We start from the raw sequence: 15,572 nt of genomic DNA on the forward strand, positions 1-15,572 counted from the left end.
ATATGTATATACATACATGATTTGATTTTAATTTTATTTCAAAGTTGATTAGAAAAATAAGCTTAAAGTGTTCCTTGTCTGTTTTCACATTTATTAACATGGACTTGTATTATCTGTATAGTAAGAAAAAGAATTCATTTAATTTTGGAAAACCAGGAGGATTTATATCAAATTGTTAATAGAGGTCTTAATTAATCAGTGAGATCATAGCAGATGATTTAACTTTACTTTTCCCCATTTTCCTTTTTATTTATTCATATGTTTGGTATATCTCAGACTCATGGTGATCCTGTCTCAGCCTCTCCAGCACTGGGATTAAAGGTGTGCCCACCACACTGGGTTTCAGGAGCCAGCACAGCTTGCCCTTCTGGGGCTCGCACAGCATGTGGTACCGGGACTCGAACCTAGGTCCTTGTGCTTGCCAGGCAGGTGTTTAGACCACTGAGCTATCTCCTCCACACTTAACTTCCATGGGAAGAAACAATGCACTGCTGAAGCATAGCACATTTGCTGTTGTGTCTCTTCTCTCTGCTCTTCAGTAATCCTGGGAGGAGTAATCAGGGCTTATGATACACTGCTGGGCAAAACACTGAAGCATCACTTTCATTATCTGCTGTGGGTTTTCATGAAAAGTTTTATGGGGATAAAAATGCATCCACTGAATTCAAAAGGATTCCCCAAATGAGCCATGATTTGGTGCTAGGGTCTTCTTTCAAAAAAAGGTTGACTTTTCTTGTGAAGCATGTCTTGGAGCCATCAACATGGATGATCTTGATGACCTGGCATCCTTCTTTTCTAACTGACTCAGGCATATAACTAGGCTTTTTTCTGACTTGTTTCATTCAGTTCGGGTGGTCTTACCTTCGAGTAGCATTGTAAAGAGTTCTTTTTCATGCAGGGAGAATGCCAGTATTTCTTGTTGGTTTTTTTCCCAGTGGAGAAACAAAAAGGAAACCCAGATCTCCCCAAGTTGCACCATTGCATTGTTTCTTTCTAATATAGGCATGAGCTGTTAAATGTCTAATTTTAGAATTCTCTCTTTGCTTGATACTCTCCTGCTACTAATTTGTGCTGTTACTCAGGGGAAACAAGTTCAACATAGCTTTATTTGCACACCTACATCATACAACCTGAGAGCTCAAATGAGAGAAGTGGAAAGAAGGCAACACGCGTGCTTACATATTACACAGATGGCATATTACACATAAAGGTATCTGACTTACCTGTAAAAACATTGAATAAGGAAGTCATAGTCTCAGAAGTATTTTTATGACACAGACACAGAAATAGATGTTGGGAAAGAATGACTTGAGATTGACAAAACAGTCCAGTCTCTGTCTCTGACAGCAAGTCCTGACACATGATCCTAACCTTCTCTCCTTTCATATAGCTCTTGACACACAATCCTAAGTGTCGTGACTACTGGATAGACAAATACTTCATAAGGCCCAAAATTATTTCAAATGTGCAAATTACATAGGGAAAGCATGTCAAAATATCAGTCTCATTACACTGCTCCATAGTCAGCAAGTACCATAAAATCTGATGCAACGACCTCATTAAATTGCTATAGTTACTCTCCCTTCTGTTGCTTCTGTATTTCCTCCATAATTATTTTTTTCTTTTATTACAAAGAAATAGCTTCATTGAGGAAGATAACACTAAAAATCAACATAGCCAGAGCAAAGAGAAATAAAATTTAAAAAGCCAACCTTTATTCCACTTTGAACAAGTTTGTGAATGTCCAAATAAGGTTCCTTGAATATTTCTCCTTCAGGGGTGAGTATCTTCACATAGCCTTCCTTTTCCAGGATGAAGAGCCGGTGTGAGCCGTCCCCACTGTGCATGGCCCCAACAGGCTGCCGTAGCCCGCTCACCACCTCTTGGACACAGAAGCAATTGTGTTTGTGTTTTCTAAATGAATTCAAGAAAACCAGTAAGTTTTTTTTTTGTTTTGTTTTGTTTTTTTTTTTTTTGTTTTTTTGAGATGAAGAAGGAAATGGATGCTCTTAGCATCCTCTTCAAAATGTACTTCCCTTGTAATTACTGGCTTTAAAAATCAAGAAGTATTGCTAAGCTACACATTGTAATGTGAATCTTTTAAGTGATTCATTTAAACTCTTTTCATTGGAAAAAATAAAACAGCCTTCTGTCAGAAAGTGAAAGTGAGAACCCAAACATGTATATGTTTTAAATTTTTATAAGCTCATTATCTATCTTTCAGTAACTGTAATTAAAACTAGCTTTTACTCACAATAGTAAAATCCTACAGAAGGCACTCAGGGAAAGTTCTAAGATCTATTTATAAAAGGGTTTGCCTCATGGAGCATGTCTTGTCTGATTTGCCGATAACAATTGTGTAGAGTATTGCCACAGCACCATAAGCTAACAACAATCATAAAACTCAAGTTTTAAAACTATACCCATAAAATTCAGATGAGTCATAGGGAAACCAAGCTCATAACACAGAAATAGTAGTCTTAAGTATTCAAAACATTTAAGTTACAACTGTAGAGAAGCACACTATCCAAAAGAAAAATAATAAAGTATCTGGAGGACACGGCTCCCGAAGATAGTAAACACAGACTGTTGGGTCACTGGCAAAACTACAAGGTTTGTCATTTTATCAGATTAAAGAGTATTTATCTGTATGGACCTGCTGATCTCTTCCACTTTGTCATATTCTTCCATCTGGTCCAAGGAGTTAGATGCTGGTCCTCTGATTTGTTTTCTTGGAAAATCTGGAAAGCACAACCCACCATCTTTTCTTGAATAGTAAGAGCAAAACTCATCAGCAGTTGTTTGAAGAAAACCTTTTTAAAAAGTAAAAAGATTCATTAGAAGCAATTAGTGTCCTAGCAAAGTCATCTCATTTATAGATAAAGAAAAAAAGAATCTTTAGGAATTATGTTAGTATTATAGGAAAAAGAATTATGTTAATATTCTAGACTAACATAAAAGGAAATGGGAAAAAATGTATGTGTGAGAACTTAGGATTCCCAATTTTTCTTTAATAAACATTTTTAAATGGCAGTAACAATCAACTAAGCTTATGCTGGATATTTTAAAGGTTCATCTAGAATTTCTGAAACACAAAGCAAACATTAACCTCGACCATGTATTTTCTCTTTTCAAGCTTCCTGAGTGGATGAATATTATACTTGGGAGCTTACCGCATCACTAATTAGCATTTTTTTTTCCTACAGTAGTAAATAACTTCCCAAAAAGAATAAACTAGAATCAAGAAAGAAGACAGGCAATCAGATGCCAGTCTGGATGACCTCCCAAGTCTTAGAGTATTGCTACTCACACATATTAAATAATAAATCTGATGGACAGTGTCACGATAAACGATTGACTCACTGTGAAATATTCAAGCAATGAATTGACTTCATAACAAAGCCTTTAGTTTCAAATACGTAGGTGCCTTTCCCTTACAGGTGATAATAATGATTTTTTTAATACAAAAAATATATTTAAATTACACCACCTCCCCTTCTAAACAAAAAGTTCGCATATCACCCAGTCAAAACAAAAATATAAAACAGACTGACTTCTTGGGATATAAAAGAAAGATACTTTTCTCTTCTTATATCTCAAGAACTTCGTCAAATAAATATGGAATACAAAGGACTTCACAGCAAAAAAAAAATTAACATTACTCTTACAGTTTGAGTTTTTGTATATGGTAATAATATTTTGATGACTTTTGCTTTCAGAATAGATTGTTACAGAGGTTTGAAACTACTATAATACTTTTGGTTTCATGCCTTTATTACATTTAAAATTTTAATTTGTATCTATCAAACTAGATTATTATACCCTCTATTAATTTTTTTTTTTTTTTTTTTTTGAACTGGGGATTGAACTCAGGTCCTTGCGCCTGCCAGGGAAGCACTTATTCTACTGAGCCATCTCCCCAGTCCTTAGCAAGGACTTCTAAGAATGAGATTTGGGCATCAGCCACATGAGGCTTATCAGTGATCCAAGAAAGATACTAAGAGCTTATTTCCTGTGAGCGTGACGCATGTCTCTTCAAACCCTAAATCAGCCTTAGGATGTGAGGGTCTCAGAGAGAGCTTGATGTACATTTTGATCTAACTTTTGGGGTAGTGTGATCACATTGGAATTTCCGAGAAGTACTCTTCTAGAACAATCACCAACAAGGCTAGTAGGAAAGGGAATGTCTTTGAGAAGCAGGAAAGGAATAGCAGATGTGGTTGGGAGGGCATGCATCCCATGGTAGATGTCAAAAAACAAGGAGGATGGCTGGTAGAATGGCACTCCAAGGAAGGGATGAGGGATGAGATGATCTTTCTTGGGAAAAATCTAAGCATTAGAAATTGAGGAGAGAAATGAAGACCACAGCAGTGTTTATTCCTCTGCAGCAATCACTGCTGGCCAAAGAGGCCCTCAGATAGCTGCCTAATGCCATTAAACTGAGAAGGAAAACTGAATTGCTGAAGCTAGCTTTTTGCAGAGTTCTGGGGTGGATCTTATTTTGGAGTAAAGCACACATGCGCAAGCGTGTACTCCATCTTTGAAGTATTTACCATTAGGCAGTGAGACATTCATGCAAGTGTAAGGCATGGGAGAAGATTGTCATGCTACGGATATATGCAAAACTGAACGTGTCAGTGAACAGTGTTGTCTTAACGTGATGTTTGTCTACAGGGTCACAGAGAGAGGTCAAAATGCAATTCATGAGATAATCAAATTTGGTTAAAAAATCTGTAATAATCTGGCATTAAGGTCTGGAGACCAGTGACTGATTAATTGATTGATTGATTGATTGATTTTTTGTGGTACCAGGGACTGAACTCAGGAACTTGCGCTTGCCAGGCAGGCTTATTCTACTGAGCTATCTTCCCAGCCTCCAATGACTATTTTAAAGGGAAACAAAACAAATACTGGTGGCTAATTCCATTTTATAAGGATTTGTTAGTTGGCCATAAACACAAAGAAATGAGAAATCATTTTCAAATGGAATATCTTAAGATTAATGAGTGCCCCCCCCCTTTTGTCTTTTTGAGACAGAGTCTCATCATGCAGCTCAGGCTGACCATGAGCTCCTTTGTATCTCAGGCTGGTCTCAAACTCAAAAGGATCTTTCTGCCTCAGCCTCTGGGGTGCTGGGATGACAGGCATACACCACCATGCCTGGTATGAGAGCCTATTCTTAAACTTTGTGCTCCAGAGACACTATGCTCTTAGCAAATAAAAAAATCATCCAGACTGTTAACAATACATTTCTCCTATCTTGTAAGAAAAATCAGGCAAAGTGAGTACATAGGAAGCAAGGAGCCAGCTCATGGAGAGTCTTACATATGGGCCTTTTTAAGTCATGATATTTGAATGGAAGTTTCTAATACTTTTTTTGGTGTAAAGACTTAGATCTAGGGCATTGGGTCAGTGTTTGCTGCAAGGGAAGATCCAGTTTAGCTAGTAGTGCTCTTTTGTTTAGAAGAATACATTGAGCTGCGTGTCACTGAAGGTGCATGCTTAGCTTATCTCTGTCAGTTCTAGCATCGAAGGACATACACTGAGTCTTCCAGCAGAGTTATAACACTCCTGATAATTTATCATGTGTCCTATGCCAGCCTCCATTCTCCCAGATTGTGAATCCAGTCCTGTTATAGCACAAAAACCCTGTAAAATGACAAGTAAAACAAATACTCCCTGTGGAGTGCTCTTGCATTGTAGCTTTTTTCCTCAGCATGTATTCTAAGGAAGTTATTTTTCTTCATTATGTGTGCATTAATCTTAATAAGAAAAACAAGAAAAAGAGCTCCTGATTCCCTGCCAAGAAGGCCTCCACTAAGGAGCATACTCTAGTAGATGTTCTTGTGTCCGTCACACCTCTCTGGTTTCTCTCCTTGGGACTAATAAGACACATGTGTATGGTATCTGATGAAGCTAGCAGCAGCTGCAGACTGGAAAACTCAATGGATTCAAACCCTTGACCTTGGCCTCATTAGCAACAGGATTAAACCAATTGTACTAATTGTGTGCAGACCTTTCACTCTACAATAACCCACTGCTGAGGAGACCACTGTCAAGGGTGAAAAAAGTCATCATGATAACAGGTATAAAGAAAGAAGTCAAATGTCCATTGATAGGACCTCCACAGAGGACTATGCCGTCTTTTGTAAAAAGCAAACTACCACCTCACTTACTCATGCAGAAAAGACTGGCAGAGCTGAGAGAACATTCCCTGTGTTTTCTAAATATAATTTTGGCAGTTTGAGAAATTTTAAGAATTGACTTCCCTAAGAAAGTTTACATTGGAGATTATGTTGATTAGTAAGACTCTCGTGTAGGTCTTTTTCCCCTTATTCAGGAAAACAAATTCAGCATGACTATTTCTGAATTAAAATTTCTAGAGATGAAGTATCTTTGAAGTTATGTGAATATTCTAAAATGGTCATACTTCTTTGAGTCATGAAAGTGAAGCAAAGGGTTAGTTTATGCATTTCTTGCTTCATAGTTATGCAATGAGAGAAAAATAAAGATGTCTCTGAATTTGTTTTCTCTCTCCCAATTTCTTTTAACACTTTTCCTTGTTTTAGCAAAATGCACTCTTTAGGATACCTTCCACTTATGGTTTTTGATGATAGAAAGACTAAGACTATTAATGAGGAGGTTTGTGCTATGTTTACAAGGTTTCTCTATATAAGACAACCCCAATGTAGCTGTTTTCTACAATTGTGGACTCTAGGGCAATGTGAACCATATCATTAAATATACTAACAGAGCTGAAACTACTACAAATTTGCTTTTGTAGCCATTTCTAAAATTTCATGTTCAGAAAACCAGACATTTCTCTTTTTGGCAGCAGGAGCCAAAGGGAGAACTCTCATCTTTTCATCCCACTTTAGGAAATGGGGACCTATGTACCAATGATCAGTCTGGCTAACAGATCGATTAATGGTAAGTGAGGCAGACTGCTATTCTAGCTCCCTTTGGGAACAAGTATTTAAAATGATTATTAGCATGTGGCCTCGGAAAGCGCAGCTCCTCTGCTCCTTGTCTAGGCCTTGCAGACTCTCCACAAAGCACCCTCGCTGCTCCACCCACTGAGTGGGGCTTTCATCTGGTTATCTTTCAAAGCAGCCTGGGCGGCCACCAAAAGCACTTGACATCCTGATGCACTTCAGCAGTTTTATATATACACAGACTTTGTAGAAAAATAAATTTGTCATTCGTCACCATAAATGTTGATCTGAGGAGTGAGGTGCATGCAGTTTTTGGATGCTAAAATAACTTTAAATATATAAAAATGCCCACGGATGAGTCTTAAGTTTAGCATGTTGTATTTATCTAAAGGAGATAAAGGAAAATGAAAATGCTAAGTGTTGATACCACTTTCAACTTATGGTCCTAAAGGTAAACCTCCAAGATTTGGTCCAGAGCAAACCTTCATGGTTTTTAATCTGTTAACACCTCTCTGCAGGCCATCCAGGCAACTATGACCTATTCCACTTTGCTTCAGGGAATACGATAAATAGGAAGAAACAGCTGGCTTAAGAAAATTCTCAGAAGCACAGCTGGAGTTTATAAAGACAATTATCATTATTTTTACATTAAATGGATACGTGTTAAACTCTATCCAAAGCGAGCAAGCAACCCTAGTCCCATGTGTTAAAGAGTTCTATTAAGAAATACTAACCTTTTTCTGGGTCAGAAAACAGGAAAGATGTGTATAGCAGTTTAAAAAACTATGTAAGTGCATCTGACAGTTCTTTAAGCATACCTTTTTCCTTAAATACCATTTAGCTTTACAAACTGCTAAGAGCAGTAGACCAGTACATGACCTTGCCTAGCTAAACAGACTCTGTATCATCAAATACTTTGATGCTCTAGGTGGATTCTTCCAATTGAGACAACCACCCAAGTTGACCAATGTTTGATGGTAAATTTAATGAATGCCCAAGAATCTCTATTAAAGTCTGAAATGGGATTGTGACTAGGTGTCTTTGTGAAACTGTGTACCTAAGAATTTCTGTATCTATTTTATTGCCTTCTCTTTTATAATTCTGAATAAGCCATATGACTTTTCCTGGGACTCAGTTTCCTTCATTTGTCCAATGAAGCGAACTCTATTGTTATTACTTCCCTGGGATTTTGAGGAACACGCCACTCATTTTATGTGGAAGTGCTTTGTAAGATGTTGCAGCCATGTACCCGCTATGCAGAGTAGGCTGCCTTCCTACTGACACTGACAGGTAAAGGAAACTCCAACAAGCAACGAGTACTGGGGCTGTGCTCAGTGGTAGAGCATGTGCTTAGCACATGCAAGGGCCTGGGTCCCATCCCCAGCACCACATTGACCAAATTGGCACTGATAACCGGATGTGTATTAAAATTACTACCTGCTTTGTAGACTGAAATTATAATACTTCTTTTCACAGCAACGGAACTTATGACTTTGGAAAAAAGCTAATCATGAAATCAAATAGGATTTTGAAAGGTGAGGCATGTTTTCTATCTCTTGTAAACAAACATTTAAAACTGAGTATTTTAAGAGGATATTTATTTAACATGTGCATTTTCTTTTGTTACCTGGAATGTGGCTCCGGCAGGTATAAAAGAATTCTTTGCAATAGTCTTTGCAGAGGAGGGGAAGCGTTGGGTCTCTCTCCAGGACTTCTCTCTCAGCTGAGTGGAAAAGGCTCTGAGAATGCGGAGAGCAAAAAGCACATTTGATTTCCTCCAGCAACTTCTCACATTCTGTGTTGTTGGTAACAGAAAATATCTGAAAGCCATAAGTTAGAAACAAACTTTTTTTAGTTATGTGAAGCTAGATCAGTGTTTTTTTTTTTGAGATCATTTAAGTAGCAAAGTCTAAATCAGCCAAGGACGTTCTCTGAGAAGAATTCCTGTGCCCCAAAGTAGAGCGCCTTTACAAGGGTGCAAGCCGTTTCTGGGGCTGGGGCAGGAAAACACAAGTCAGGCATGCGAGAAGTGCAAATAGCTTTGGGACTCTCTCTCAGGTGTGGAAATGTGAAAGACAATTATACTCAGACTATTCAGTGTTCGATCACTCTATTCTGTTTCAAAGTATGCACAGAATTCAGCATGACATTTAATTTTTAAAATTTCTGAAACCTTTATCCGACTGCATGCAAAATTTAAAGGTATGGCTTATTTGTTTCTTAGGTGAAACCTTCATTCATTCCTGACATTTCTAATATGACTGTCTCAAAAATGTATCTGTATAATACTTTTAAAGATTCCTGTTAGTTTTCATTCCATAGACTGGGTAAGTAAAGTCTTCCATACTATCTTTCAGATTCTGTAAAAATACTCTAAGCTTAATTGAACAGACTTAAGACTAGCTTTCATTAGTCATTATATCTTAACCAGGAAAAACATTCTAATTAGTTTCTTCATAAGAGTTTAATATATATGATTTGAATAATAGTGAATTTCAATGAAAAAGCACACTTTCACTATTATTTTTACAATGATATGTCCTTGCTTTCAGTAAGACCAATTTGGGACTTCCTGATTCATTGATAGAGTAGGTCTTGGTATCTAATATAACTTTGAAAATAAATGCCTTAATGAACTCTTTCAATAAACAGAAAAGTCAGTATCAGCAGAATATCTAGGGCATGGAATGTGCTATATAAATCAAACATTGGTTTTTATATTAAGAATACCATAATGTGAATGAATTATGACTGTATTTCTACTTGATCAATATTTCTTTTGAACTACATGCTAACACGTGTTAAACCCTGTGTCACCGTTTAAAACAACTATTTCATTTACAAGTTGAGTGTCCAACTTGAGTGAACCAAGCCTCTAGTTTTTGAGATTATGATACTATAGATGTTCACACAAACTGGGTCTTGAGGAGCAAAATAGCAAGAAAATCACTGAGTAAAAGTGCTGTGAAATTTAAGCATTCTGTATTTAAGTCAGTAGAGGCTATGGTACGTTAGGAAAAAATGATGCATCCTAAGTGGTTATTATACAATATTCAGAAAAATTACTAATCATAATCATGTTTACATTTTATTTTTATCAATTTATTTAAATGACAATTGCTTAAATGGTTAATGTTTTCTAAAAGGAAACATACACCAGATACTTAGAATTTGCATTCCAAGAATGTTTTAAATGTCTTTCATTGTCCATACTCTTGCAGACCTCACCAGGTCTTCTCACTATTACTAATGCTCAACTGGGTCCTGTTTGTCATATAGCACCCCACTAAACACAAGCCAATTGTAGGGTGCTAAAGCCACCTCATATGCTGGCTAAAAGACTGGCCTGTAATTACCTTGGGCTTTATGGGAATATGCATGCTTCCATTTCTTTATAGCTGAGAGAAAATGATCCCATATACTCTCCCAGCTGCTATCCAGGAAGAGCTTGATTTTTAGTGCCTCAAGAATTTTGTCTTTTACAATTTTTGGAATGTGTCCTGGCCACAAGATTTCTCATCAAACGTTTCAGAAATAGGATTCAATAAATTATCTGAAATCAAGTATAATATTATTCTTTTTAGAGTTTCATGCTGTTCCGGCCCAGCAGGATGGTAACATTTTGCTCTGTGTGAGGTCTCCAGTGTAAATACCTATTTGTAGATAGATAGAGCCATCATTCTGGCTTTGGTTTCAATGAATCAATAGTCTTACTGAAGTCAATTAAACTGACTCTGCTAAAGCTGCAACACTGGTTTAGACAGATGAGTACTGGTGTGTGCAGGGTGATTTTTTTGGTCTTTTTCTTTCTTGTTTTTTGCCTATGTGTCTATGTTCATGCAGGTCCTTAACTTTAAGTCTGACAGTGCCATCAATCTTAAGAGGAAATTTAAGCTAATTTCCTGTTTTGATTTTTAAAAACCATTTATACAAAACCATCAAATTACAGTGGTCTAAACTATGTATACTTTGGAAATCATGTAAAACTTCGAAACATTATTACAGCATGCCTAGTAACGATTGTGGCTGTTGCTGACTAATTTGTAACATCTGGTAGGTCATCCTTTAATCTTTGGCCACATGAAAGTGAAATCCATAGAAGAAAGTTCAGATAAATACTGGAATACAGAGTAACGTGTGGCCTACAACTATAGCTTATCAACAAACAGTAAAATGGGTGACAGAGACCTTCTGTATTTCTCTTTATTTATCAAGTAACTAAACAAAGAGGGCAGAAAGGCATCCACGTGGGTTTGATGAAGGGACAAAAGGAGAAACTACATGACAGTATATTAAGACACTGCCTTAAGATCATTTAGTATACAAAATGTTATTTCTAAAAATCATATGCCTACCAGGTTGTTCAGCTGTTGGGTAGAACACATGTGTCTCTGGAATATAGAGCTGGATTATGTCATTAAAGAGTTCAGTTTCAATTTTAGGCTAATATGTAAATAGATCATTGTACTAAGGCAGCTGTTAAAGGGACCCCAGGATGAGTTATTTGTTTAGTTGGATGTGTTCAACAATAGCCTTTGTCCCTGAAAGAGCCAGAGCAAACAAATGATTGTAAAAGGGCACACTTGAAAACAATTACTTTTCACCCATTCCTTGACAGCTTTGGCTGTGAAACCACCCAAGGTAGAGAGAACTTCTATGCCACTGTGGCTACAAGTTTTAGAAATAAGAAATAAGGGCATTTTAGTTGGTTGTGGATTCAGTTTGTCTAATGGGAATTAGAACTTCTGGGTGTGCTGTATTTAGGAGCTGAAAAAAATATGAAAGACAAAATAGCTTCCAAAGTTTTGGCAGTCCTGATTTGGAATGGTAGCCAACAGTCTTATTACAATATATACCTTTAAAATGTAAAAAGAATTAAAATATAAAAACAATATGGCACTCAATGCTAGTTTGTAAAAGAAAATTTATTGGTCTGGAAATTGGATTCAATTGTATAGTTGCACATTCTCAATATTCTTACCTGTTTGTTACTAAGAAATTTCTTCCCTGAAGAAAAAGCTGCTACTTTAATGTTTTTGAAAAACTGCAGAAGTCTTTCTTGGAGACATTTTTTTAAATTCATAAACAAAAAAAGCCCCTTTCAAATTGCTATTATCTGACCTATACATACATTACAAAATAAGACTCTAAAGGCTTATGAGAGAAAGGGAAACACTTAAATTTATTATAAAATAACATGTTTTAAAAACTATTAAAGCTTTACAAGTAACACAGGTCACCAGCAAAGACTAAGGTACGCAATCCAATTCAGACACATTTTCCAGATGAGTAGGGATTGTTACAGATTAGAGGCACTCAGATCAGAAAGGACTGTGGAAGGCTGATGTGGCTGATTGCTTCCTGAGTAATGATTTCAAAAAAATATTTTAATACAGCTTCTCTTAAGAGTGATAACACCCCTCTTAAGGGCTACAAGTCCCACCCCTTTCTGCTCTGCCTTATGTATTTACTTCAGAACTACATTTTCATTCCACATGTTCCTGGAAGAAGTCAGTATAGCAAGATCATCCCTATGCTAGTAGCATACATAGCACACAGGGACACTCACTCAATGACAAACATTTCTAAACCTTTCTCTGAATTTCCTGGTTCTTTGGGTTTCTGGTAAAAACCTTTAAGATGATCTGAATGTGGCTGAATGCAACTTAATTCAATTACAACACTGGCGCTTAATGACAGTGTTTCGAATAAAATGCTGGAATATCTGTTCCCTGAATCTCAGGCTATGGCTGCATATGGTAAGAATAAAGAGTGAGTTGCAGCTGAAAACCTGCAGCAAGACAGTTCTCACTCATCTGGGAGTTGGACAAATGCTCCCTCAAAAGGCATGAACATTTGGACAGAACTGGAGACTGAAAGAGAATGATGTTCTCTAGTTTCACCCATTAGTGAACCAACTAACAAATACAATGGTGTTGTTGTTATTCTCTTGCCATAAGCAACAGGACTCCGTGTGTGGGCAGCAGTTTAGTGAGGAGGAGGATAAGTCGACCCCTTTTTGTCCTATTGATTTTTTCCTATTTGCATGACTTGAGCAAATTAAATGATGCAATATGGCTTTTTGTTACAAAACAAAGTGAGAGATACCACCCAGACACATATGTTGATTCGTAGGAGCTGTTTACATGAGAATAGAGTGAAATCTACCGTGAACTGAGCATAAAAATTAGATTCAGCCTGGTTTTTTTTTTTTTTTTTTTTTTTTTTTAAATGCCTGGGCCAGCAAGACTGAAACACAAGTTTTCCAAGAGTCTCTCAGACCTTGACAACTGCAGTGTTGTAACAGAGGAATTCTTAATTAAACCTAAAGTGGGGAAAGGGAGGGAGCGAGGACACCTGATTGCTTATTTCACGTGCAGTGATTGTTAATGATGGGGCTCCAGCAGTCCTTCCCCAACTAAGGTAGACAGCGCACAGTACTACATCTCACGGCATGAACGATACTGCGAACTCAGAAAGAAGCATGCGTCTGCCCTGAACCAACACTACTTGCTTATCTGGTTAAATTTATCAACACAAGGGTTCGCTCTCTAAACAAATTCCTAGAGAAAATCTTCCTAGACAACTCACTACCCAGGAAAGTCTTAAAGTGTTACAAAATGACGGAGAATCAGCCTGGTTTTAGGTGATAAATACATTCCAGCAAAATCCCTAGCCAGCTTTTCGGGTTCCCAACTGTAGGTACTATGAGTTGCTTTCAGCTCGCTGAACTACTGTAATTTAAGACACCCCCGGCCACACACACACACACACACACGCGCGCGCGCGCGCGCACACACACACACACACACACACAGGGCCGGAACGTAAACCGAACAAGCTTCCACATCCTTTCTGATTCAGTCCTCTCTACAGAGCACGTGGAGAAAACGGCACAAACCTTTTTACCCTAGACAAATAAACCGGAAACCACAGCCCCCTTCATTTACAGTTTCACCGCAGCCAAAGCCCAGTTGCGGATCTCCATTCTCTTAAGCTATTAACCCAGCCCGGGGTGCGGGTACCACAGAGGGGCGTCTCTTTTCCAAGCCAGGCAAGTTTGTCCAGCATCCGGACCCTGGGGAGCGGAGAGCTTTCTGCGCGCCCGGAGGAAATCCCAGCCGACCCGCGCTCGCGCTTTGGAAACTTCTCAGAAGAGCTCCCCCGGGAAGTTTCCTTCTTCCAGCTCCAGAGGCACCGAGAACCCCACCCAGTCAGTGTGCCGAGCTCGCATCCCTGAGGCCCGAGTGCCTACCTTGTTCTCCAGGCGCCCCAGCCCCGGGCTGTCACTTCGCAGGCAGCAGGACAGCCGCGGGTAGAAGGCTCCGCACGGCACCTCTCCTGCGCTCAGCAGCTCCAGCTGGGACATTACCCGCCTGTCCCTCCTCTTCAGGCGCTTTGGGGGGCTCCCGTTGAGGCACCTTCTCCTCCTCACGCCGCCCCCCTCGCTCCTCTCCCCTAGCTTAGCATCTCCTTCAAAGAAGCCCAGGGCCACGGCCAGTAGCAGCAGCTTGAAGGACAGCATCTTCGGCCTCGCCTGCCGCGAGCAGCAGGGGCGCGCGAGTGTGGGGACCCACTGCCCTAGGGGCCCTCGGGGCGGCGGGACACTCGGGAGCCGCGGGAGGTGGCGGGGGCGGAAATGTGGAGGGCGATGCAACTTTGCCAAAAATAAAAAGGGCGAGGCAATGGGTCCAGCGCCCTGCGGGAGTCGGAGCGACCGGATAAAGTTGCGCAGATGACACGGTCCGCGGTCGTGCCAGTGTCAGTCGGGCGAGGGGCTTTCCGCCGCGCCAGGGAAGAGAGAGGAGGAGGAGGAAGGGGAGGAGGAGGACGAGGACGAGGACGGGGAGGAGGAGGAGACGACCGCAGAGGCTCCCTGCTCCGCGCCCCGGGAGCGGCTTAGGTGAGACAGTAGTAGGCACCGGGCGGCGGCGGCGGGGCAGGAGGAGCCGGGAGGGCGCGGGGCTCCGGGGGATGCTGAAGTCTCCTCTGCCGGCGGCTGCAGCTTCTCACACAGCCTCTCATGTTTCGCTCCCTCTTTTCTTCTTCTTTTTAACTAGCGCGCGGGGAGGTGCTGCCACCGCGCGCCCCTTGACGTCACCGCTGCCAGTGCGTCCGGCCTGGGCGGGAGGGGCAGCGCGCGCTGCGGCACCGGCGGGGACCGCGGGGAGGGGGCGAGGGCCGCTGAGCCTCTGCAGCCGGCCTCTGGGCCGCGCCCCCCAAGCCTCCGGCAGCCCTCGGCAGTCCTAGGCCTCCGGCGCACGGCCCAGGCTGAGGCTGCGAGAGAGATAGAGTGGGCCGGGCCCTAGGAGGTGAGAAAAGGGGAGGGGGCTACTAGGCGACCCGACCTGGGCCCCGCTGGCGGGGGTGGGTGGGTGGCAGGAGTTCTTTCTCTCCCCGGCTGCTCCGACAGACACCCCTGGTCCTTGTGATCTTCAAGGTCTGATTTAGGGGCAGAGGGGGGTGAGGGGTTTGGAGACAGACTGTGGGAAAGGCCACCCACCCTAGCCAAAGCCCTGAGGCTGCCCAAGTGGCAGGCGCAGGTGGGAGCAGAGGGTGCGGAAGGGTTTGGGAGCAGGTCGGGTCTTCTGCCTCTGGAGGCTTCACCTGGGTTACAGCAGGTTGACGCCAGGAACC

At 40.6% G+C, this 15,572-nt stretch overlaps 1 protein-coding gene across 2 annotated transcripts in view; it reads right to left on the reverse strand.

Annotated features, from left to right (window-relative positions):
• Positions 1–15,068, reverse strand: part of Hhip (hedgehog interacting protein) — a 110,028-nt gene extending 94,960 nt beyond the window's left edge. The window contains exons 1-4 of one of the 2 annotated variants that reach the window (XM_004645447.3): positions 14,191–15,068; positions 8,563–8,755; positions 2,657–2,813; positions 1,713–1,914 (exon numbers count right to left, since the gene is read on the reverse strand). In XM_004645447.3, coding sequence (XP_004645504.1) covers positions 1,713–1,914; positions 2,657–2,813; positions 8,563–8,755; positions 14,191–14,460 — 822 coding nt within the window. In that variant the 5' untranslated portion in view covers positions 14,461–15,068. The remainder of the gene's footprint in view (positions 1–1,712; positions 1,915–2,656; positions 2,814–8,562; positions 8,756–14,190) is intronic. The other variant, XM_023705722.1, reaches the window with a different exon arrangement.
• Positions 15,069–15,572: the final 504 nt, after the last annotated feature.

Source organism: Octodon degus, unplaced genomic scaffold, assembly GCF_000260255.1.
Source record: "Octodon degus isolate 3935 unplaced genomic scaffold, OctDeg1.0 scaffold00227, whole genome shotgun sequence".
Lineage (NCBI taxonomy): Eukaryota > Metazoa > Chordata > Mammalia > Rodentia > Octodontidae > Octodon > Octodon degus.